General features: G+C 47.3%; 1 protein-coding gene across 1 annotated transcript in view; it reads right to left on the bottom strand.

The window, feature by feature from the left end:
* Positions 1–16,280: 16,280 nt before the first annotated feature.
* The window catches only part of LOC135385590 (zinc transporter ZIP6-like), a 30,558-nt gene continuing 20,052 nt past the window's right edge, over positions 16,281–26,786 (bottom strand). The window contains exons 7-14 of the mRNA XM_064615001.1: positions 24,794–24,959; positions 22,051–22,220; positions 21,286–21,462; positions 20,201–20,305; positions 19,910–19,997; positions 19,319–19,471; positions 18,317–18,504; positions 16,281–16,605 (exon numbers count right to left, since the gene is read on the bottom strand). Of these exons, the coding sequence (XP_064471071.1) occupies positions 16,477–16,605; positions 18,317–18,504; positions 19,319–19,471; positions 19,910–19,997; positions 20,201–20,305; positions 21,286–21,462; positions 22,051–22,220; positions 24,794–24,959 (1,176 nt within the window). The 3' untranslated portion in view covers positions 16,281–16,476. The remainder of the gene's footprint in view (positions 16,606–18,316; positions 18,505–19,318; positions 19,472–19,909; positions 19,998–20,200; positions 20,306–21,285; positions 21,463–22,050; positions 22,221–24,793; positions 24,960–26,786) is intronic.

Raw genomic sequence — 26,786 nt, 5'->3', positions numbered from 1 at the left:
GGCACTCTTCCCATCCTGGATATCGTTGCCACCGATATACATGACGATCCAGTCTACTGCTAGGTGCAGTCGATGGATTTTTTCTCTCAGACGGGCCGCTGTAGCTCCGGGATAGCTAAAAGTGACGATTTCCACGTCAGAGTCTACGAACAGCCTGTCGCGCGTCATAAACTTCAGCTGGCTACTGCCAACCAACGCGCCTTTCGTCGTTTACGTTTCTCTGGGATCACAATGCGTTGTGCGGCGAACTGCAAAGTCAGTTGATCTCCGAAGAAGCTGCAAGGGAGAACCATGCGTGCGTCTGTGGCGTGCGCGAGACGCAGTTGGCGCCGTTGCGTAGTCCTCCTCTCCACAGCTGTCTGGTCGTCTGCTCGCTGAGGTCGACGCGACCACCAAGCCTTTGGCAGCCCGCTCGTGCAGACGCGGATGTTATGTGACGGGGCCCACACAACAAACCCATCGCATGCAAAAATATAAATAAAATCAAATGCGTTTGTGGTGTTTTGCACATTGGTTTAGGGCCTTATGGACCAGCAAAACCAAATATAGTGGGATGACCGTGAGGGTGGGGACGTTTGCCACAAGATTTCGCGGCACGCTACCCAAACCCGGATTTATTTGTCATGAGCATTCTGCATGTATTCCTAAGAATCCTTCGCTGTAGTGGGACGATCATATGTTTAAACACTAAAAACAACAAATTATTTATCGAGCGGTCAAAAGCTTCCTTTTATGAACTGTATATGCACCGCGGAAAGGATGGAAATTCGCCTGCGATCTCTGACGGTGAAAATGAAATCATAGTTCGATTGCCGCGGAAATAAACACTTTCTTTTATTTTTGAATCGGATAGTCCGCAATTGATGCAAACTACACTATGATAAACAGTCGCGTCCGAAATATCGAATATTCAGACAAACAATTCAACACGTCAGCCTGAACAGACTGGAAGACAGGTTGCTTTATCTTGGAATTATGAAATTTTTATCGTGGTTGAGGAAGGCCCGGCTAGCATTAAACCCCATAAAAAAGTAACAACAATACAGTGAAGGAAGTAACAAATCGATACCTGCCGTCTGCACGCACACTGTATCACGAAATTGGCCAAATCCGGCGGCCATTTACTCAAAATCGCCGCCAAAATTTTGGCACGATTTTCGGGTATGTTATGGAGCTATCCTTCCCGAGAACACAGAAAGAAAATTGGAATGGACAAATGGGACTGGCCATCGGGCCCGCTGCGAGCCTGGGGAACACTTAGAGCAGAGGTGGGTTTGGATAGGGCCTCAGTATAGAAATATTGGTGTATGGGCAGGGCACGGGCCTAAAAATCCGGCCCATGCAGTGCTCTACCCCTTCTCAAGAGGCAACTACAGTGCCAAAATGCGCATGACCTGTGCATACGTGCACTGTTTGGTTTGTTTGATAGCTGAAGAAACTCGGGACGGGGGACAAGACAGCCGTTTCTATAGAAAAGCGCTATCACGCATTTTGTTTTCCCAAATGTTCGCGTAAGCCAGACGGACACTTGGTAGTTCGACGAAATGGGCACTTGGACCGTATGACGTGCAACCCATTATTTGAGGGTGAAATCCATACCCGACCCCTAAATCCTCTGACAAGACCCGCCACCCGCGCTCTACCAGAAAATGAAATCCACACCCAACCGGACCCGACCAGCAGGGGCTGCGGCGCCTTTGTTTACTTATTATTTGGTATGATCTTTTCTCTTCGTTGTTGTTGCTGTAGCCGTTGCTTGTTCGTGGCCGACCCGCCAGCAGTGCTTGTGCCAAAAACGCTGCCCGCAACAGTCTCGCTACCCGCGCGGGTGTCAATAATATCACCCGCAACCGACCCGCTACCCGCGGGAAACTCCAAACCGGGATCCGCACCGCAGGATAGAGCGTGTCGTGCAGAACCCTGCCTGCACTACGCCTGAAAACTCCGCACTTCGGCTTTCCTCTTGATCAGCGTCTCACTCTGCTTCACGGAGAGAGCGGTGTCGTGTGTACGCGGTTGCTCCTCTCTGGCTTTGTTGAAGGACGCTCCTTCTGCTGTTCAAACGCGCCCACCACGCCTGTGGGCCCCAACGTGTGTGAGTGCATGTGTGTGGAATTTTGAGTAGCAAGCCGTAGCCATCTGGCTGACATCTCCTAACCCCTATGTAGAAGAAGAACCGAGACCCGACACAAACATTCAGCTGTCGAGTCTCATGAAGTCTGTTGACGTACATGCCGCACCATGTGTTGTCGAATCCGAACCTGGCACGGGCACGTGCGAAAAACGTAAAGCCCGGCCCGACAAGGCCCGCGCAATGCTCTAAAGGGGAGTGCGAAACCCTATCGAAATTTGCTAGCAGTCCTGTGCGAGCGCACCGGCCTTGAGTTCTACTATGAAATAATGGGAGCGCTTTCACGACACCAATCGACAGCAACGAACGTCATGGTTCAACAGCGTAAGTGTCACTGGCAAGAAAAGCAGGGATGTTTTGCAACGGGATGTTGCAGTGTCATATGACCGTCGACAACCCCGCGTCCTTTCTGGATACTGCTGCCTCTGACAAAAATCGCTATTCAGCTCAACTGGAGTCCCCCGATACTCTCAGGGACACGTGATCCTGTGACACCACGAAAACTGAAAACTACGATTACTATATCACGAATAGACACCTCCACGGACAGTCTCTGCGTATCGGGTGAAAAGCTTTAGCCCGCTGCTACCGATCAGAGCAATCTTCATCCACGAGAAAGCGAGGTGGTAACGGCGGTACGCGACAGTCACACGGCATGTTCGAGAAATGCCAGTAAAACGTAAACAGCAAACGCGAGACAACGAAATCCACCGCGCAAAAGCAAATCGGGGAAAGGAGAAAATCTAAAAATAAAGGAAACACAACCCAGCTCATAGGTCTCCGCCTGTCACGTGGGCTTGTCGTGTCCTCCAATCAGAGACGCGATGGACTTCTTACAAAGTCGGAGGAGTGAGGGCCCTCCTCACTCCTCCGACTTGTGGCGCCATCTATCGCAGAAAAAAGTTCATTTTTGAGTTGAGACGTATGTGATTTGAGACGTATGTAAGAGGACATATCACATACGTCTCAACTCAAAAATGAACTTTTTTCTGCGATAGATGGCGCCACAAGTCGGAGGAGTGAGGAGGGCCCTCACTCCTCCGACTTTGTAAGAAGTCCATCGCGTCTCTGATTGGAGGACACGACAAGCCCACGTGACAGGCGGAGACCTATGAGCTGGGTTGTGTTTCCTTTATTTTTAGATTTTCTCCTTTCCCCGATTTGCTTTTGCGCGGTGGATTTCGTTGTCTCGCGTTTGCTGTTTACGTTTTACTGGCATTTCTCGAACATGCCGTGTGACTGTCGCGTACCGCCGTTACCACCTCGCTTTCTCGTGGATGAAGATTGCTCTGATCGGTAGCAGCGGGCTAAAGCTTTTCACCCGATACGCAGAGACTGTCCGTGGAGGTGTCTATTCGTGATATAGTAATCGTAGTTTTCAGTTTTCGTGGTGTCACAGGATCACGTGTCCCTGAGAGTATCGGGGGACTCCAGTTGAGCTGAATAGCGATTTTTGTCAGAGGCAGCAGTATCCAGAAAGGACGCGGGGTTGTCGACGGTCATATGACACTGCAACATCCCGTTGCAAAACATCCCTGCTTTTCTTGCCAGTGACACTTACGCTGTTGAACCATGACGTTCGTTGCTGTCGATTGGTGTCGTGAAAGCGCTCCCATTATTTCATAGTAGAACTCAAGGCCGGTGCGCTCGCACAGGACTGCTAGCAAATTTCGATAGGGTTTCGCACTCCCCTTTAGAGCATTGCGCGGGCCTTGTCGGGCCGGGCTTTACGTTTTTCGCACGTGCCCGTGCCAGGTTCGGATTCGACAACACATGGTGCGGCATGTACGTCAACAGACTTCATGAGACTCGACAGCTGAATGTTTGTGTCGGGTCTCGGTTCTTCTTCTACATAGGGGTTAGGAGATGTCAGCCAGATGGCTACGGCTTGCTACTCAAAATTCCACACACATGCACTCGCACACGTTGGGGCCCACAGGCGTGGTGGGCGCGTTTGAACAGCAGAAGGAGCGTCCTTCAACAAAGCCAGAGAGGAGCAACCGCGTACACACGACACCGCTCTCTCCGTGAAGCAGAGTGAGACGCTGATCAAGAGGAAAGCCGAAGTGCGGAGTTTTCAGGCGTAGTGCAGGCAGGGTTCTGCACGACACGCTCTATCCTGCGGTGCGGATCCCGGTTTGGAGTTTCCCGCGGGTAGCGGGTCGGTTGCGGGTGATATTATTGACACCCGCGCGGGTAGCGAGACTGTTGCGGGCAGCGTTTTTGGCACAAGCACTGCTGGCGGGTCGGCCACGAACAAGCAACGGCTACAGCAACAACAACGAAGAGAAAAGATCATACCAAATAATAAGTAAACAAAGGCGCCGCAGCCCCTGCTGGTCGGGTCCGGTTGGGTGTGGATTTCATTTTCTGGTAGAGCGCGGGTGGCGGGTCTTGTCAGAGGATTTAGGGGTCGGGTATGGATTTCACCCTCAAATAATGGGTTGCACGTCATACGGTCCAAGTGCCCATTTCGTCGAACTACCAAGTGTCCGTCTGGCTTACGCGAACATTTGGGAAAACAAAATGCGTGATAGCGCTTTTCTATAGAAACGGCTGTCTTGTCCCCCGTCCCGAGTTTCTTCAGCTATCAAACAAACCAAACAGTGCACGTATGCACAGGTCATGCGCATTTTGGCACTGTAGTTGCCTCTTGAGAAGGGGTAGAGCACTGCATGGGCCGGAGTTTTAGGCCCGTGCCCTGCCCATACACCAATATTTCTATACTGAGGCCCTATCCAAACCCACCTCTGCTCTAAGTGTTCCCCAGGCTCGCAGCGGGCCCGATGGCCAGTCCCATTTGTCCATTCCAATTTTCTTTCTGTGTTCTCGGGAAGGATAGCTCCATAACATACCCGAAAATCGTGCCAAAATTTTGGCGGCGATTTTGAGTAAATGGCCGCCGGATTTGGCCAATTTCGTGATACAGTGTGCGTGCAGACGGCAGGTATCGATTTGTTACTTCCTTCACTGTATTGTTGTTACTTTTTTATGGGGTTTAATGCTAGCCGGGCCTTCCTCAACCACGATAAAAATTTCATAATTCCAAGATAAAGCAACCTGTCTTCCAGTCTGTTCAGGCTGACGTGTTGAATTGTTTGTCTGAATATTCGATATTTCGGACGCGACTGTTTATCATAGTGTAGTTTGCATCAATTGCGGACTATCCGATTCAAAAATAAAAGAAAGTGTTTATTTCCGCGGCAATCGAACTATGATTTCATTTTCACCGTCAGAGATCGCAGGCGAATTTCCATCCTTTCCGCGGTGCATATACAGTTCATAAAAGGAAGCTTTTGACCGCTCGATAAATAATTTGTTGTTTTTAGTGTTTAAACATATGATCGTCCCACTACAGCGAAGGATTCTTAGGAATACATGCAGAATGCTCATGACAAATAAATCCGGGTTTGGGTAGCGTGCCGCGAAATCTTGTGGCAAACGTCCCCACCCTCACGGTCATCCCACTATATTTGGTTTTGCTGGTCCATAAGGCCCTAAACCAATGTGCAAAACACCACAAACGCATTTGATTTTATTTATATTTTTGCATGCGATGGGTTTGTTGTGTGGGCCCCGTCACATAACATCCGCGTCTGCACGAGCGGGCTGCCAAAGGCTTGGTGGTCGCGTCGACCTCAGCGAGCAGACGACCAGACAGCTGTGGAGAGGAGGACTACGCAACGGCGCCAACTGCGTCTCGCGCACGCCACAGACGCACGCATGGTTCTCCCTTGCAGCTTCTTCGGAGATCAACTGACTTTGCAGTTCGCCGCACAACGCATTGTGATCCCAGAGAAACGTAAACGACGAAAGGCGCGTTGGTTGGCAGTAGCCAGCTGAAGTTTATGACGCGCGACAGGCTGTTCGTAGACTCTGACGTGGAAATCGTCACTTTTAGCTATCCCGGAGCTACAGCGGCCCGTCTGAGAGAAAAAATCCATCGACTGCACCTAGCAGTAGACTGGATCGTCATGTATATCGGTGGCAACGATATCCAGGATGGGAAGAGTGCCGCAGCTGTTTTGCGGGAAGTCTCAGTAAGTACAGATTGCAACGATTTCAATCTCTGTGCTGCTAAAACCCATTTCCTCTGACACGCCAGGGAAGATTCATTTCCATGAATGGTCTTCTTTCACAGGATACCGTTGAGGTGGCGAAAGGCTACGCGGAGCATATATTCCTGTATAAGCTGATGCCACAGACAAGGCGGCCTGAACTTTCTGGCACAATTCAGGGATATAACGCGATGCTGCGCACGATTCCAGCTGTCCGTGCCGGTGACGCTACGGTGTTGAGCATTGACGTGAGTAGTCGCTTCTCGAACGCTAACTCTGGAACTTCCTGGTGGTCATGGCAGGTATTTTATAATGCTCGTTAATTTTGGAAAAACAGTGCGACAAAAAGTAACTGGGGCTACCTTTGTGGTGCTTGAATTACAAACAGTTGATGGTCTTGATGCGGTACCTGTTTGTAATTCAAGTATCACAAAGCTAGTTTCCAGTTGCTTTTTATCGCGCAATTTTTCCGAAAATAAAATGCGTACGAAGTACTGGCACATGCCTACCAGGAATTCCGGTTTATTTGTATTGCTGTCTTTGTGAAGTGCTGTTTGCAAAAACATTCCGTATATATGTTCAAATATCTTTTCCAGCACAAGGTCTTTACCAGGAACAAGGAGGTGAAAGAGGGGATGCTTTCACGGGATGGCTATCACATTTCGACGGGACGGGGGTTATCGTGCCTAGCAGGCATCCTCCGCACAGCCCTCGTGAAACGCTACGGACCATGGCTGAAAGCACCGGGTCCGCGTCGTGGCATCGTACTCAAGCCAATGGAGTCGTGTGAAGAGTGTCGTGCTAAGGGACACCCCACGAGTGCATGCAGGCCTGTGCGCTCACCGTGGTGAATGCTCACCATTTTAGCCGCCATGTCATGACGACACAGAACGATGTTACCACTGTTACCTGCTGTATTATAACAACCACGTCATCTGATCCCCAATCCTATGCTCACTTCTGTCAGCAGCAGCAACGTAGTCAAAGCTTTTTCTAACCTGTTCCTCCTGCCATCGCATACTTTGTCCCATGATTAGTGTACAAATGGCCCACATCATACACAAGACCTGCCCGATAAAATTTTGTAAACAACTATCATCATTCCGATGGAAATTTTGTAATGGCTTCATGCCGTCTGCCAGCTTCCGGCTGGGCTGTCTGCTCGTTACCCTAGGCACCCTGAGACCAGTAGTTTCCTTAGAAGTTGGTCCAGGGCACATATGCCCCCCTCCCCGTGATATTTCCTGGAGCAGAAACTCTAAACACAGCGAGGTGGTGCATGATAATGCGTGTGAAATTTGAAATTGAAAGACTACTGCATTGCTTGCCACTATGAGTGCGAGTCACTGATGCCCACTGTAGCCTGAATGAGATGGCTGGGTATTTTCCTACGGGTGCAACTCGTGCAATATATTTTGGTTAATAAAATATATTATGCTTCATAGCAAGCTTTTCAAGAGAAAAAATGTATTTCTCCTCAAATTCGTATTGTGGTCCGTACAGATGTGTTTGCAGTGTTCCCCCGGTCTCAAGTTTTTCTTCAGATGAAATCTGGTCAAGGTGACCAATAGCCATTGTTAGTAACCACTGGTTCACAGATTACTGCAAGCAGAAAATCCTAGACAGCCAGCACCCGAAAGATTAAAAAGAAATCAGTAGCACGTGTTCACTATTGGTAGATTGGAGATATTTTATTGAAGAACGCAGCATGTATACATCGTCACGTTTTCTGCATTATTTATGCGTATCAGCTCATGCTTGTAGCCTCAGAATGTTCATTCGTGGATACAGTATCCAACAGCACATTTCATCATTGGCGATGTGGCATACACACATAATGAAGTACCATACAGTCCGCTGCATGTAGGCGCACTTTGACATGAAGGTCTCGCACATACGGCATCAACATATAGCATCCTGGTGGACAGAGCCAGGTTCATAATATGGGAATAGTAAAAACTTGGAACGTGTTACTCAGCAACGAGTTTCCTTTTTGAGCAATGAAGTAGCAACTGATAGTTGCTTTTGCCATGCTTGTCAGTTGGCAGCTAAAGCCTCAGAGTGTGTGTTTATGGAAAAAAAAATGTCCAACAGGGCACCATTCATCATTGGCCACATAATGCTGAACCAGGTACAACACTGGCAAGGGCAGGTGCTTCATAATCAGGGAGAGAGTAGGAAATTTTCAAATGACAGGTAAAGACAGTAACACTTAGGAAGTTTGACCTTTGGGCGTCTGGCCATCATATTTGCAGTAGTACTGGATACCTGAATCTGAAAATACAATTTTCATATGTTGAAATGACACCCAAGTAAAGGCAAGATGGCAAGAGGACGTAACGCAGAGCGACATGTTGGGATGTTGCTCGTGCTCAACAATGCGGGGAACTGGCGACAGTTGGGAGACAGCTCTGCACAATGATACTTACCGACCTTGTCAAAATATCAAAATGGATTCATACTCAGGATGTCGACATCTGAACAGGCTGGTGGAGCTTCAAAAGTGCTAGGAATACCATTCATGTTTCTTTCCACAATTTTCATACACTCAAGCAAAGGTAGAATACCGTGATGGCCTCACACATATAGCATCAACGTGTGGACGTGTTTCAACCATGCCTGGGAAGAACGACGGTTTGGGGACAGCTTTGCTATATCTTCATAAACTCAAGCCAAGGCAGAATACCATGATGGCCTCACACATGTAGCATCAACGTGTGGACGTGTTTCAACCATGCCTGGGAAGAACGACGGTTTGGGGACAGCTTTGCTATATCTTCATACACTCAAGCCAAGGTAGAATACCATGATGGCCTCACACATATAGCATCAACGTGTGGACGTGTTTCAACAATGCCGGGGAAGACGGTTCTACGGTTGGGAGATTGTGCACCATTCTCATACTTAGATCCTCACGTGCTGATGGCTGGATTCAGATTTCACACTCTTACGCCATGTTTAAAATATGACAAGCATCGCACGACTAGTCTGTGGATTTATACATAGAAATATATTAATATAAATATTTAGGAAAATTGAAAAATATGCACAGATATGCACAGTAAAAATGGAAAAAGGTAACTTAAATATGAAACACAAACGTGAAGATATGCAGCCTGAGCCAAAGTCGAAGACATGTATATGGAAAAACATTCAGTAAATTATGAAGCAAAATGGATGAATATGCATTAAAACACTTGGCAAAGGTGGAGCCGCACAAACTAAATGACACGTAAATCCACAGTCTAGCCATAATTACAGAACAGCGGCAGGTGAGTTATCTTTACCAGTCTTCCGTCTCTTTCTGGATGAATCGCCCTGATTGGAAGTTGTTTTGGCGGCATCACAGAGCGAGGCAACCTGATGGTCACTCTTCTTGTTATCTCTGAGCTGCAGCCCACGGGACTGACGAGGGTCAACCAACTCCGGTAGAAGGCTATGCGAGTAGAACAGTTGAAGGTGGCCAATCATTTTGCTCCAGAAGCCATCATTTCTCTCGATCTTCTGGACAAAAATTTCCTCGCCAGAATATACCACAAAAAGACAAAACTGACGTCGAGTGATGTGGAGCTGTCCCTGCACCTGATAGTGGTAGTCATGGTTTTCCTTCAACGAAATATTACCAGAGTTATCAATAGTGCAAAAGGTGATTTTTTTTGCCCGCACTCCCTCCACAGGGGTAAGGGGCCGAGCCGAATAAGGGCACTTCACTTCCACGACAGTGTCATCACCGACAAGCCCATCAGGTGTTGCAGCAAGGTATGCAAACTCCTGATCAACAACAAGGCCGCATGGTGAAACAGTCACCCCTAACTCATCCTGCAGCTTAGCAATTGCAATGGGCTCAGTGTCGCGACCATATCGGAGAGCCTCAGTGTCAAAATGACCATAGAGCAAGGAACGAACAGTACTTGCACTGCTCGTTGCATCTCGCATCTTGCATACCTTGCCAAAATTAGAAGCGGTGAGTCGCTTTCGCCTCTCCTGCATCCACAAAGTTCTCCCTTCTTGACCTCGAGTATCAGCCTCGAGCTGCTCTGCATCTGGTTGGGAGAGCACAAGGGAATCCTTGTACGCCGCAGCAGCTTCAACATAGTCATCGTGGTTCATGTCTGGAGCATCCACTATGGAACCATAGTGGTTGTCGCTGGAAGCACGCTTGCAAGGCGCACCTTCAAGTGAACGCTTACAGCGAGCAGCCCCAGAACTCCGATGCCTTATGCAAGCAGCACGAACAGCTGCTTTACGCTTCAGCATAATTTTTGCATACTTCCCAGGGCTGGTGTTGTACACTGCCTTATGTAGAGCACGATGGTACTGCTTAGAGTTGAAAGACACGACAGCTCCTGAAGCCCGCATTCCGAATGATCCCCTCTGGGAAAAGTTTATTCTTTTACCGCCAGAAAACTTTGCGACGAGAGAATTGAAATGTTCTGCAGCATTATTGTTAACGTCAAGGATCAAGCTGCTACCATTGTTTGCCAAACGACTCATCGCTACAAGGATTTCATTGAAAAGTCCGCATTTCCTGATCTCTGGGACGTGATTGACTTCCCCTTCTTTTGGACCACTGCAAAAGTAACCCGCACATTTTGCGTGGTCGCCGAACACATGGAGTGGCCCATTACGGATATCAGCCACCAGGTTCCGAATCTGATCTTGTTTGCTGAACTCGGCCTGCTCTTTGCGATAGTGAATAGCCCTAGCAACTCCAACTCTTAGTCGAACAGCATTATCCAGAAGTAGCTTCTTCAACGATGGGGGAATGGGGGTTGTTCTCTTTGCCAAAGCAACATCTCGAAGACGACTTACATAGTTTCGAAGAAGGTGGTTGCGACATTCTACCTTCTGAACTACCTGATGCTGGTACGGTGCAGCTTCAAGAATTGACTTGTATGTGCTCGAATCACCGTCAGCGATCAACTGCAAGTACTTTACCCCGTGCAACTCAATGCTGCGCCTGAAGCCTTCAACGACGATATCCTTCTCCATACTGGTAGAGCTGCTGTCCCAGTTCTTGAAGCACAGATGCTTTTTTGGGCTCGACCCTGCCTTGGAACTTGCGCACAGTGTACAAAATTTGTTCCGGACGCCTAGGAACAGTACTTTCTTTGTGCGGTACCCAACAATTACAGCCTGCAAAAACGAAAAAATGTCAGGATTGTATTCCACAAAACTCTACCCCCAATGACAATGTTTCGAGGAATTATGCATTTGTACGCGTATCATACGAATTAATGCCACAGGATGTATACCACTCTAGAAAGTGTGTTTACCAAAAGACAGCAGTGCCACTAATAGCACCAGAGGGGTCAACTTTTTCCTCCAAATAAATGCTCATAGTGTTCTTTCCACAACTGGTGGGCACAGACTTCCTGTATATCCCGTCTGCCAAGCGGTGTGCAAGATAAATCCACCTTTTTCGGGCACCTTTATTAAGTGTAGATAAAAATTTTTACTTACCAAGCCAGAAAGAGCGTCGTACTTGTTCTTGTATGAACGTTTGCACCAAGCACCATCGGCAACGACCGTAATTATAGGAAAACCGTCAGCATCGACGTCCCCAGCCTCCCTAGCTAACCGAGCTTCCTCAATGCCTGCTTTTCTTATTTCTTCCCAAGCTGTTTCGTCGATTCCTTTAGCAACAATATCCTGATACTTACTGTACGTGCTACCAGCCATGCCGGGTATGTCCAGAGCACCTAGGAGCTCGCGAAGGCCTGGGAAACCAGAACCTATAGACACGATACCGTTCACTGCTGAGGAATTGACGTCCATGCGTTGTTGAACAAGTTGATCAACTGGTGCCTCTGTTGTGACTACATCTTTCCTCAGACACATCCTGCACTTCAAACTGAAAGAGCTACACAGACCTCGCCGATGTTCTGATACAATTTCCATGTCAGCCAGGCCGCAACCAAACGGACTATGTACCGACAAACTTTGCAAAGACGAGAAGAAGTGATCAATCTCCACTATACGCCGACCATTCACACTGCTTGTGCGCTGACTCTGTGTCTGGTGAACATTGCCAGTATCGAAAGATGAAGATCGACTGGGTGTAACAGCGGCAGTGATTGGAACGGGACTTGCTCTGGAACCGGCAAGCTCGTCACAACCTGAACTGCAGGGGACTACATTATCTACCTCAGCTGAATCAGCAAATGACGAATTTGAAGGACGAATTTCGCTTGTGCTCGAAGCGAAACAAGCATTCCGACCGGCATCAGTTACAGTTTGAGGAACAACACTACCACCAAAGGTTGAGCCTACAAGGGTATCTGCGCGATGTGGAGTCGTCGAAGTGCAACGATCACTGGGAACAGCACGGCTGGAGCATCCTGCATTACCAAAATCTCTCAAATCCGCAGGCTCCGTCACATGCCTGCCTCTACCACGTAAATTCGCAAAGTCCTTCTTCTTACGTTTCCGTTGTCCGTAGACGTGACTTCGAGCCATAATGGGTAAATACTATGAACACGCAGAAAACACACAAGGACAGAGAGCAAACGAACAGGACAAGAAAGTGAAAAAAACGCGTAACTTAGCCACGAATTGGTCACTTCAGGACGAACCGCCGAAACCACGGACGCCGATCAGCTGCTGCGCAATACGCGGATGGTTACGAGCGGACTACGTTCGGGCGCTGCGAGCGGACGGCGCCACCTTCCGGAATCAGTGGTAAACGCCTTGGATGCATGCCTGTACTCACTTTTAATTCTTTTTCGGAAAAACAGAATGCTAAAAACACACAAAAAACGCGTCATTTGAATCCTGAAACATGTCCCCGGTTAACCTCAGAAGCGGATTGTTTTTATTTGCTTTCATTTATTTATTTGGATTTTTTGAAGCTGTAGCGACAAAATTCATTTCTTTTTCTTTTTTAAAAAAAAATTACAACGCTAGAGCGATATTTCAGTTCCCAGAGTTAAGATGTCTTGACGTCACCTTTCCGATGAAAGTTTCCGCATTCCGATCTGTCTCGTAGTTCAGCCACAAAACCTATGCAAAGTTCACATAGAAAACAGAGGGGTTCCCACCTTCAGGGGTCCGTAAAAAAAAATTACAACGCTAGAGCGATATTTCAGTTCCCAGAGTTAAGAGATCTTGACGTCACCTTTCCAATGAAGGTTTCCGCAATACGATCTGTCTCGTAGTTCAGCCACAAAACCTATGCAAAGTTCACATAGAAAACAGGGGGTGGTATGTCGAGCCGTGGGATTCGAACCCACTGCATTCGATTGAAGTATGCAAGTGGGCGTTAGGAGGCTTCTGTTGTTTGTCCTTCTACGTTTATCTTTTTTTCTTTTTAAATTGCCACATCCACTACATCGTGACTGCTGTTTTACTGCTGTTCATATACGTCCCCACTTCCGCTCCGTCTTGGGTTTCTTCTTTGGTAAACCGCTTCTCTTTTATTGTGATTGTCATCGAGTTGTCCGCTGTTCCGAACCTATTGAAACACGTCGATGAAATGTAGACTATTGTAGTACAGCAAATAATATCCACGAGGGTAAGTGTTGAATCACTTTCCTTCATTTGCCGTAGCTTGCTTTACTACGACCTTTACCCAGGAAACAAAGAATTAGAGTTACATTCGATTATCGGTATGTCCTTCCCAGGTGTTCACGATTGGCACTCGTGTGAGATTTGCGCTTTGAGATTACAGTTAGTGACCTATTTCTCAGTAAAATTCTTATTTCACAGATGGTGCTTCGTCACAATACTATAAGAAAATAAAAATAAAAACATCGCCAGTCTCTGTCACCACGTATAAGACTTTGGAATATCCGCTTCTTGGCATATTTCGCAACATATACCGTGGGGAAGGGTCCCTGTGACGGTACTGATGGGGGAACGTTGTAGAGGGTCGCTGGAAAATCTAGCCTACAGCTGCTATTTAACAACTAAATCTTGACGCCTCATGATTTGTGCACGTGTGCAAACGAATATTTGAGAAACAGAGCAGCAGTATGAGTGGTCAAAAATGAAAATGAAAGGGAGGCTACGATCCTCCATCGAGACACAGTCACGCCATGTCACGTCGTGACTGGGAGGTACCCGGGATCGAGTCCCGGTGCTGGCTGTGCTGTCTGGGGTTTTTCCTGGGTTTTCCTCAGATGCTTTCAGACGTATGTCGGCACAGTTCCCTTAGAAGTCGGCACAGGACGCACATTGCCCAGGGCGTCAGTCGTGGCGTTGCCCACCTCTGTGAGGCCGACAACGGCAAGCCCTCTCGCCATCACCACCACCACCACCACCACCACAGAAATGACCTCACAGTGCCTGGCACAAGAACCTATCATTCTTTTGCTGCGGTTTTCTGCTGTCAGGTTGCTGCAAAGCTGACGTAATTCTCACTAAAAATAACAATATTCCTTGACGAGAAGGAACTGTTCATGCTGCAGCGAATGATGCATAATGTACAATGATTCCTTCTTGGGGTTATTGACATAAATCATTAAAAAGTTTTAAGTCTTGTTTCAGCGAGATTTTCTCTCGCACAGAATATAACACATATATAGCACATATTTGTTTAGCGCACACTTAGCACGAAATAGCGGATAGCTCAATGACAGCCATAATCAAAAAGGAGCGGTTTAACAAACCAAGATGAACAGATTACACATGTCCCTGTCAGTCGAGTTCAAGCTATGGTCTCTTAAAACTGCTGTAAATGTAGCATTTTCCTGTGCAGGGCAATTCGTTCCAGTTCATTGGTCAAGCGCCATTATTGTCAATGAAGGCTAAAAAAATATGAGACCTGAAGGAAGCAGAAACCCATGACGGAATGCAAGGTGTGAAAGGTCAAGACCTATAGACATTGAAACTTTATAATCGTATGGCGCAAGGGCCAAAATGGAAAAGGGAAAACAGCCGTCAGGCGAACTTGGGGCTTCTTGCGGGCCCGACACTGAGACGGCCGAAAAATGTCAATGGGCATATCACCTTTTTCATGTTGACTTAATTCGCTTAGAGAACAGTCTCCAGCAATTCTCTAGCAATAATCTGAGTTTCTTTTTAAGGTGAGCAGGAGCAAGTTGCGCTAACTCCGTAATTGCGCTGCGAAGCCTATACGTCGCAAGTATGCCGCCGAAAATAATAATAATAATTTCTTCAATTTAACGAAATGCACTTTTTTTATTTTTTCTCCACGCATAAAGGAGGTGTTCTTCTACAGTTCTATGTAAAGAACGTCTTTCTAGCTTGTTATCGCCGTGAAGAAATTTTCTGACTGAAATATGCACTTTTCAAGGATTTCCGTGATATTACGATATTTTTTTTTACTACGCCTAAGTCGCTGAGAAAAAGAGTTCAAAACTTGTTATTAGAAGGCAGTCCTGATGGACTTTACACTTCAGAGGCCTCTAGCGTCGGAACGCGGCGGTGTTTGAGGCTAATGTTTGGGATTTGATATATGTCTACCACCACAATGAGCTCCAATGAACAATTAATGATTTTTTTCGTAACAGTCGGCAATGGTCGAGCAGCCTCGCTGGATAACTTGGCGTGGAATGCACCACCTCCTTTGAAATCTTCATAAAATCTTCATACCGGGGGAGGTGTAAAATATATTTACATTTCTCACATTGCGAAGCTCCCTGACACTCGTAACCGCTGGGATAAATCAAACGAAACCAAACGAAGTAGGTAACCATGGCTATACATTATGGTACGTACGTAAATTCGTAATTCAAGGTATCCATTCAAGAACCAGGGTGGTTTCACCTATCACTTGTAATTAAAATTTAGATAGAAAAGGGGAATAGCTAGTTGCCGTAAGTGAATTGCAATGGAAAATGCATGCAACAAGGAGGAGTAACTGACTGAAAGATTGAGTAAAAATAGAGTAGAAGCCTTCCACCTTCCTCTCAAATTATCCCTTCCTCTCAAAGTGAGTGGAGTCCACCTGGCAAAAGTTCCCTTTCTCATTGCACGGATGTTCTTTCCCCCATGCGCCAGGAGCTTTTGCTCTTCTGGCGTCCAACCCTATCACCCCGTGAGATTCAACGCTCCGCAAGTATACCAACCAATTTTACAGAAACGCCGGGATACTCTAGTCACATAGAAGAAAGAGTCAGCAAAAATAATAAGTTTTGAAGAAGTGACAACTTTTTGTATATGTTAAAAAAACAAAACATATTTATGTACAGTATTTTCGTAAGAAGTGCACCATCATTTGATGGCTTGTCGCAATTCTTCGGAGTTCTTCAAAATAGGACTTACGTCCAATGGCAACATAAACACTTCTTGGCACCTGAAGGTAGCGAAGCACTTGGAGCCTTATCACAACTCCAGTCTGTCCTCGAAGATTGCAATAACGCACATGAAGGAGACACCCACGATCAGTCCGATGTTCTTGCAGATAAACATCTTCACAGGGCTCTCACCACGATAGTTTTTCAGCTCTGGAAGCTGCGGACAGAGAGGGGAAACTTTTGTTTTATATTCACCAAACAAACACGCACAATAATGCAAAGACACACATGAGGGCCTTATGAAGGTTTGAGGCAATTTGAAGAATAGAAACCTGACACCATCTGCAAAGAAGTACTAGACCGGTGGTCTGGCATAAATGCAGGCGGGTGGTGGAACTCCTGAGAAAGCCTGAGTTTGGGCAGAGGCAAAAACTACGAGAAGCCGTTGAGCCGTTTGTGTCCTGTCGCCGCTTTTTACTTGTGTGTCCTTTTTATATCAACTCAGGCTTTTCAGTATGAAGTCTTTGACCCTTCTAATGGCGACCCCGTGAGAGTGTGCTGCGACCTTGTTGTGGCAGGAATAGCATCCTTGTACAGGCACGTGGGGCCACGTCTTAAAGGTTCTGAATTCTCTATGCCTTCTGTTTCTTTCAGGATAACGTTCGCCCGTTTTACTGGTCCAAAAACCAGAAGTAGTGTAAGGAATGGGATCAGTGCTTCTCAAGGTGTGTTACCCTGCGGCTCATCAAAAATACAAGATGACTGGTCGCACTCCCACACCTCCCCCCGAATTTCAATGCATAATAGTAATACACAAAATTATCGCTGGAATTTAATTTGACAGTAAATATAGCCAGAATGAGTGAGCTGAGCTGGAAACCAAGGCAACACAGAAAAAAGAAAAAAGAAAAACAGGAATGCCAGCAGGGGTGACTGTTTCTATTCGTTGAGACTTTTGGTTAGACCTTGGGGTCCGCTAACATAAGTGTTTTTGGGACACAGAATAGTGCGCAGAGCATGATCTAACGACATCATTTGATGCCCCACTCCCTTAGTTTCTTTTTTTTTTCGAGTTCGCCAGCCGTTTCGCGACCCCTCGCTGAATCTTGTCACGACTCCCCGATTCCCCTGGAGCTCGCGACCCACAGGTTGGGAAGCACTGGCGTATACTACTACTATTCTACAACAAACTATGACGACACAGAGTGGACCAGAAAGTTACGGAGTGCAAGCAGCGGGAATCGAACCAACTCCACTCTTATTGCTGGTTACAGTTACAACAGTTACGGCATGCGATCTACACCGCTCCTTCACCTACCACGACACGTAGTATCAATTTCCTTGTAGCGACTGTTTCGTTACACGCTCGTGCATTCCCGTACATGCACAAAATGGAACAAGCAGCCTTTTTGGAAAGGAAAGTACGCCTAAGACGATAACCAGATAAGGACGAAATCATTACTTCAAGAAGCAAGGAAATAGCAAAGTGTTTGCGTTGAACATTGTCTTATCACAATTGTACGAGTAAGCTTACAAAAACGCTCCGAAAAATCAGCGATGCGCGAAGCGTTGTGACCTCGGAGGCCCGACCAAGCGAGCTCTCATTTGCCACTGAAAATTTGTCTGCTACGGATACCACACGACCTCTACTGCGCATACGCTCCAGTCGCTGCAGGTTGCTTAGCTACAATTATTGCTCTTATGCAAGAACGAATGACACCTATGGTAAAATGAAAAATTTATGAACTTTCGGTGTTCCTATAAGCGTCGCAACACTAAAGCTACAACGATCCAAGAGCAACAATGGAGGGAACTCCAGCATGTAAAAGTAGCGAGATTTGAGCCCAGACCACTCATGAATAGAGAAATTGTAGCCGTTATTTCTCCCTCTGATTTTCTTTTATGGTATAGTGTCCATGAAGTCTTACCATGTCGACGAGTGAGACGTAAAGAAAGACGCCTGCTGTCACTGCGAGGATCCAGTTTCGTGCGGCGGCGTCATCACCAACCTGGAAGCCGGCATACAGACCGCCGAATGCCGCTAGCCCAGACATTAGATTAAGGAACAGGGCCCTTTTGTAGCCAAGTCCCGTCGAGATCAATACCACGAAATCTCCTGCACACAAAGGAACAATTGTTCAGTGAAGAGTCCTATGATGGTTATGGTGGACGTGTAATGCAGAAATGCCAACCTCGAAGGAAGCTGTAGTAGCTGTTGAAGACGCATTCTCGAACTCGCTTTCTATTGTACTTTTGGCACTTTCACGCAAACAGCCTGTTCGCCTGCACGAGTAATGGGTGTTCGCGCGCCTACGACCGCAAAGCCACCGTCTTGCGGAGGCACACATCCGCAAGGATGTATTAGCGTCGCTGCACAACATTGGAAGCCCGTGCTCACCTTGGTGGCCAATATAATTTATTTCTTCCAGTATTATTACCTCGAAGGCATAACGTTTGACACCCGTACGTGGGCGCATAGGACACATGTCACCTGGGCACATGTCTAATCACACCAAGGTGCACCATACACACCTCGTGCATTGATGGATATCTTAACGAGTTGAAAAGCACGGTCGGTAGTAATATCTACTCTGCAACGACACAACAAGGTTCCCTTCAAAGCATGGACCCTGAGGCACACGTAGGAACAAGAGCACCAAACCCTCCTAGCTCCAGCTAATGACGCTGAGGGGGCCATTTGTCGAGCTGTGTCCCCTGCGTACTTTGATCCAACCTTGTTTCACCGACGCGTGTCACTTCGCGTACGGCTTTATAAGGTGGCTGATGACAAAATGTAATGCGGTCCGTCATTCACGTGGCACCTCGGCGACGGCATAATGAGACGAACGCTAGCTAGGTCTACTGCGAACAAAACAGCTTATCGCTAGATGATATCTTAAAATACAGTTTGAGATGTGAGAAACTCTTACCGAATTCGTGAGGTAGCTCGTGACAAAAGACGGCGATGGATGTGGAGAGGCCGTCTTTGACGCTACCTGTGAATGAGGCTCCGATGGCAAGACCGTCAGCGAAGTTGTGAATAGCACCACCGAGAATTATCACTGTCGCCAACGTCGACATCCCTGTAAATGACAGAAAAAGCAGACATAGCTTTCTTCAAGTAAACAAATGATACGGAGTAAGTAATCGGACAGTGTGGGTTCAAGTCTCACAGCTGAAGCACTAACTGGCCTTCCATCAACTGTTTTTGCGTTAACGGTCATACAACTGGGCACTATAAGTCGTAAATGTGTTCGTCCTTTGACGTGTTCGTCCTGTGCAACTGCCCCATACCGTTCTTTCTGTAGCTGCGTTATAGGACGGACTGTTCTGTTTCCGGGAAAGTGTGTTACCGATTTCATGCTCACCCACGCAACTACAGAACTAGATAAAATTCCAGCTTCTGCCCCATTCCTACTCTGTACCACGTAAAGGCCGCTTTGCTAAGTCATAGGACACTTCAGCTGTAGCTTGCTAAGTAGTCAAGAAAGAAAAAGGCTGCAATAGAGAGGAAACCATACCACAACAAAGTTTGCTGGACTTGAAAAATGGATCTGACTGAAGTTCCGCTGCACCATGTTCAAGGGAGGCCCTGCTGCCATACTGAGCCTATGGAGGCAAATATGTTAATAAGGATACAAGAAAACATACCAGGTCGCAGAAAACATCCGCGTGCTATCTTCCTGCAAAGCAGGATCACATTCAGCTACAAAGACGAAAAGGACACATTCCTGGCAGACAGCCACACAGAAAAAGATGAAGAAAAAACAACAACAAACAGAGAAACAATCAGTGAGTAATCGAAAACCTACCAGCTCATTGCGTGATTCCGTTTTTTGGCCGACTTTGTTCATGCGTAGCTCTTCGGGAATGCTTCCATGCATATGGGTGTGGCCCACATGGTGCTCGTCCTTGTCCTGAAACAGTATGAAGAGGGAAAAGCCCTTTTTGCTATATCCGTATGCAGAGCAGAGATAACATATTCTTCCCATGTCTTTCTGTTGCCGAGATAGCGTGCTACATTCTCGTTTCAAAGCCACAGCAAAGATGATCCCTCTTTGTTCTTTGCACCGCCACACCGGACTAACTTCGTGCCATTGGAATCCAACCTAATTTTGCCATTGCAATCTGTGTGTCGCACTGCAAAAGTGTGACGCGACGCGGAAGTGCCATATTAATTTATGTTTTTGAGGGCTGAAGACGGGCGCAATTTCCCTCCCGTCTGGCAGCAATGTTCCTAGACAGAGCCATCATCAGTCTTTAACGAGCGCACATAATGTAGCTTAAATGGGCAGATATGAACGCGTAGGACTCCGAATCATAAGAGGTGTGGCGAGACCCGAATGGTTCCAGACCATTTCGTTTCTTTTACTATATGCAGCACGATTTAACGTTCTCATTCAATATCGCAAAACTTCTACGCCCGACAGATTATATAACTGGAGCTGCAAGTTTTGAGATCGTGGATGAAAACGTTACACCGCTGCGTCTTTCTTGTGCCTTGATCGATGTCCTGTCGCGCAGTCGCGTTGTCACCGTGCCGTAGAGCAGAACGTCCTTTCTGAGGGATCACAATGGAGCAGCACTGCCGCCTGACTGCAGCGAATCGCGTCAACTAATCGTTATATATGTACTTGTGTTCAGCTCTGTATCTGGCAGGCGGAGGTGAACTGACACGCATCAGTGACTACGAGTATCTTAGTGCCGTCCCAGCAGTTATTCGGATTCCTTCGGAGGTTTGATCATATTTATGGCGCACATTTTCTTCTAGTACATTTGGCAAAAATCACTCCTTTTGAGAGCGGTGTAGAGACAATCGCTACTGTCCATTTGATTCAGGTAAACTCTTACGAGGCTCTACTGGTGAAAAAATTGAGTGCAGAGTGATGTACCTTACCTGGCCGGTAATTAGAGCGCTGATGCTTTCGAAGAGAAAGAGGAAGTAAAGCACCCCAAGAAGGCCCAGCTCTTTATAAAAGTAGGGATCCACAAGACCATCCTCTTCACCGTGATGGTGATGATGGTGGTCGTGGTCGCCGTGACCGTCACCGCCGTGGTTGTGGAGGCCAAGCACCTAGACAAATATAAAAAACGCCAGCTGACACGGTGATTTGTAATACGAAATTCACATCTATACGAGTATAAACTCACCGTAATGTTAAAATTTGCTGTCACCTCTTTATGTCAGGGGTTATATACCATGTCACAATTAAAAAGAAATGACACAGATCGCCGAACCCGGGGTAGGGAAGCATGGAAAATTCGTCGTTGTCGAGCCTCACATGCTTGGCAGATGTTTCAGTATAAGCTCCCAATATTATTAAATAAATACAATTATCTCTGAGAAGTTCCAATTCAAAAAGAAAAGTGTTAGGGGAAAATGGTTGCCTACATACTGGATCCAGAACGTCCTCTTATGAGCCACTTGAGACTATATGCTGCTCGATTTGACCTTGTGCTGTTATTTATTACTTTCCTATTATGTACAGTATAGACTAGTATAAGTATTTTTTTCACCGTTATGCTTACATATCTTTAAACTATATGTGGCAATATATCACTAATTCCGTTGTGCTGTAATGTGAATGTGATGTTGTAACATGATGTTGCACAGCATGTTTGATGCAAATGTTATGTAGTGCAAACACATTTTTGTACTTGCCTGTGGAATTAGATGAAGGAAGGCATCACCCGCCATGGCACCAATGGACAGACCGATGAATGTCATCATTATATAGTGATAAATGGAGCGCGCCATACAAGGCAGAAGCAGGATGCCCACCAAGGAACACATAGTGATGATAAAGACTGCGAGTGTTCCATAACCGTACACTGGAACGAATATAAAAAGCAATTGTTCTGAGGCTGAAACACACACAAACAGACGAACACTACACAAGCCTCAAGCTGCCGAAGAACATGAATATTCGCGCCGCTGTCAGGCTTTTGCGATGACTGCCATACTTCAATTGCTCAATACAAAATGCGAAGCGAAGTATTGAAAATCCTCGCACGCTGGGGTATAGGCTGTTTAAAGCCTCTTTCAGCATTACCTGCCCCCTGCGCAAGGAGAAGGACGATTGCCTGGCATTATAGACATCTCATCACTATATGTGCAATTAGATACATAAGAAAGGAACCACAAGAAACGGAGACGGAACGCAATACTATTGTGTCTCCATGCCCGTTTCTTGTAGTCCGTGTCCAATGCCTCATCTAATTGTATAACATGTACAAGCACGCTCATATCGCCATCGTCGTTACCATCCCTGCCCTGCGCAGAGTCTTTGCTTGGATTACATCGTATCAACTGTCCTGACCCTTACGAGGTCCGCAGTTCGCTGAATCTATAATTCCACGCGTACAAAGGATATGACAAACCGCACAGGAATCAATCGGCCCCTTGACGTGTACATCACTTTCGCACGTCGATCTACCACAAATCCGTGCTACATTATCGACAACCAACCATCCGTAGAGCTGGTATTTCAACAGGGTGCGTGCACATCACACAGATGCACACAATGTGTAGGGGGTTTGATAAAGTGAACTCTCATAACGGGCAACGCTCAGACCTTGAGATTGTGGTAGGTCTGGGCAGCGCCGGCTAAGCTGCAAGGCGTGTGCATTGATGTTATGAAGCTGAACTGCCTACTGTTGTCGTTATTCCAGTCGCAAATGACTCTCACTGTGCACTGAACTGTCTTGTCGCGATCATGTTTATTCGTACAGGTAGACTGCAGATCGTGCTTACATGACGCAGTTTTGCAATTTACGTGAGCTGCTCTGAGCCCCCAAAATAGCTGCGCGAACATACCTCGGCAAAACTCACTCGTGAGCATGCTCACTCATGCTCCATGTGGTGAATGAGCTGAACATCAGTGAGCAAACGTAGAGCTGAGCGCGAGATGAGTGAGCATGAATGAGCTAAAGAAGAGCTGAGCAGGAGGTGAGTGAGCGTGAATGAGCAAACGAGGATATGAGCATGAGCAAAACTCACTCGTGATCACAAATGAGCAAACGGGCAGATAAGCATGAGCAAAGTGCACTCACGAGCATAAGTGAGCAAAAGAGGAGGAGAGCGTGAACAAAACTTACTCATGAGAAAGCTCATTCATGCTCAGTGTGGCGAATGAGCGGAGCATGAGTGAGCTGAAATGGTGCTAAAATTGGGGTGAACTGAGCATGACTAACGCTCACGAATCGTGAACTGAGCAGTCTGATGTCACCCCCAGTAGGTCTAGTGCCCCCCCCCCCCTCCGTACTTGGGATTCCAGGTAAAACACTGCCTTACACCTTACATCACAACCTAGATGGTTTCATTTTCACTTCACGGTACCTTACTCGATCCCCTCTCCGAACCTCATTTCACCGTCACGTAATCCCCATTGCATACGCTCCACTCTTCTCATATCATGCTCTTCGTGCTCTTGACAAACAAGTGACCTGTGATACCCGACAGCAGACGCGGATCAGAGGCAACTCCGTGCGCGCGAGCGTGAGCATCTAGATTGCTCAGCTACGGGAAGCCGAGCCGAGGATGAGTGAGCAAGCGGAGAGCTGAGCAGCGAGTGAGCGAACATGAGTGAGTGAGCATGAGTGAGGATGGATGAGGATGAGTGAGGATGGATGAGGATGAGTGAGCTATCTGAGAGCTGAGCACGGAGTGAGCAGCAGCCACCAGTGCGAACCCCTGCAGCGGATACGTAATCGTGACTTTCTGCATAAGCGTTCAATAAAAAACGGAGCAGACTGACGCCCTACGCCAGTGGTTTCCGCGAACACCCGCGAATGTAACTTATGCGCCTTCCAAGGCTCGCTTACGGACAGCCTCGGACCGTGCCCGAGATTTGATCTTTGGCATTGGGATCGACATTGCAGTACCAGGTTGCCGCGGCTGACGGTCATTGCAAAGAGTAGAGTATGAGCGAGCAGCTGTCGTCTTCACCGGTTGGGTCAACGCGAAACTCGATAATGTCTCCGCACCACGGTTTTGCCTTTCTGTTGTGTTTCGAAAGCACTACAAGCACTTGGAAAGTCGGAGCTACTATGCTGCCGACACGGACTTACATGAATTTACAAACATCAGTGGCAACCCACGTCACGTTATCTGCGGGGAAGTATAGCGAAACAGCAAAATGAACCCGGCAAACCTTAAGCGACATCTTGGGATGAAACAGTAAACAATTAAATAACTTATAATCACTCAATTACATAGTCAGTTACCCATAACAAAAAATTGCTACCTATGTACAACATCTAGTCCGCCTCACCCACATCTACACAGTTACCCCACAGTGTGGTCGGTTCCTTGAGGTCGTGCCGGCACGATCAAGGGTTCCCTCGAAAAACATAAGTTGAAAACCACTGCTTTAAGCAATAGACCGACAAACGAGTGAACTTACGTTCAGCTGTGGACGGCATAGAAGAAGAGTTTTTGTGTATGTGCTTGCAGACGTCCGTCACTGCTTGTTGGACAAGTGCTGGACACAACTGGAGGAACTCCTGTTTACTAATGCTGTTATTTGCAGTTTGGCTGAACTTGCTGATGAGCTCGGGGGTTGTCCAACACTGTTCAAGAAAGTGAATATGAACATGCATATTAAAGGAACAAGGAAGTGACGCGGCTCGAAACCTTGTTTCATTCATCCAGCAGTCAATCTGGAACCAATACCACGTACAATATCGCCGCTGTGCGGTGTACTGTCACAGTGTAATCAAATATACAAAATGTCCGGAGAAAGCAGCCATCGTCCCGACCCGATCTTCTCCCGTGACGTTAGCAGACCTGCGTGGCATCATGCCTGCTTGGGCAGCAGCCAATAACATCTGATCGGCCACCGAAAATTCGTTCTATACAGCTACTGCCTCGGCGCTTCGCCTGCGTTGGGCTTCGGCACGAGTCATTTGACACCCTCCCTTTGGGACTGTGAACGACACTAAATGACGTCGAATTCCCTCGTGGGGGTTTCTTGACGACGCGCAAATCAGAGGTCTATCGCGTACGCTACGAGTCGGCCGCTTGGCGATATCAATTGTGCACAACACGCTGCCAACAAAAACGCATAATTTATAGAGGGGATCTTCACCTGTAAAGATCACGATCGTAGACCCATTCCCAATGTGAAAGTAATCCGGCTACGATGGTGGTTTGTTTCGTTTGAATTATCCAGCGTGTTGCTTAGTTGAGTTCAATTCATGACGTTCCGTAGAAAACAGGTACGAAACAGCGAGTAGAAACAGGTACGAAACAAGCAAAACAATCCGAACAGCGCATACTAGCACATGTTTGATAACATTATCTGTTATGCTGACTGTTATACTACATACTGCAAGTGTAATTGACTATTGGCTTTTCTATTGATCTGATATTGTCGTCTGACCTCAGTCCAGACACAGTGATCCGTACGTCGTTTGTCTTTCGTACAGGTGAAAGTATCTGAGCTCACGAGCTATGGGAGACTTGGTCGTTGTACGAAGATTACATGCTTCCACGAGAGCTGCCCTGAGTAGGAGAAGTGGTGTTGGGCGGCGAAATCGCGAGCAATTTTCGCGTGATGCGAAGACCTGCGAAAACGGGACGATGTGTGTGCTGACCAGGAAGCTTGCTGTCGCGAACTAGAGCACTGCACGGACCAGAATATACCGTCCCGACCTGGCCGGTATCCAAAGCCACGGAGCCTTATCCAACCCTGGCCAGACCCGACTGCCGAAAACTCAACCCTGCCCAACCCGTACGCGAGGCAACCAAGGTTTACACGACCCGACCCTAGCCCACGCGCTTGTCCGACACGACAGCCAAGCCCGCAGTTGCACAGGCATATTTGTAATGCGATCAGTCGAACAGGTTCAATCCAGTCGTTAGACACTCATAATACAGCGGAAATCACGAACACACACTTGGCACACGCAAGCCTGCAGCCCTCAATGCGATTTGTGCTCCTCGAGAGGAGACATGAGGCCGGCCGAACAAACCACAATCACTTTGCAGGGAAGGGCGTGTATATCGTGTATTATAGCAGTGTCTGCTAATGACCTTTACTACCGACCCTGGCAGCAGTACATTGACATGCGCCGTCCCTAAAGTTGCGTCCTCACTATGCCGATCGGCAAGGTCGAAGAGGACTCGCTGTTGGGCACGTTGGTGACTATACATGAAGATCCAAAACACAGCGCGAGAAGACACGACGGAAGAAGAGAGGACAGGACAGGCGCTGACTCCAACGAACAGTTTAATAACACAAAAACCAGTACGCAGGCGCACAGCCGCCAACCCAGTCACCCCACCTTGGTCCAAAAGCGCAGAGCTTTTGGAGAGCTTATCTAGGAGCAGAGATAAGGGTGCGCGGGAGTTATCTGAAGCGTTTTTTATCGGGGATAGAGGCGGTAGGTGTGTGA

The sequence above is a fragment of the Ornithodoros turicata genome, chromosome 2 (assembly GCF_037126465.1).
Source record: "Ornithodoros turicata isolate Travis chromosome 2, ASM3712646v1, whole genome shotgun sequence".
In the NCBI taxonomy this organism is placed as follows: Eukaryota; Metazoa; Arthropoda; class Arachnida; order Ixodida; family Argasidae; genus Ornithodoros; species Ornithodoros turicata.
This window is presented reverse-complemented; position numbering and strand designations above follow the sequence as displayed.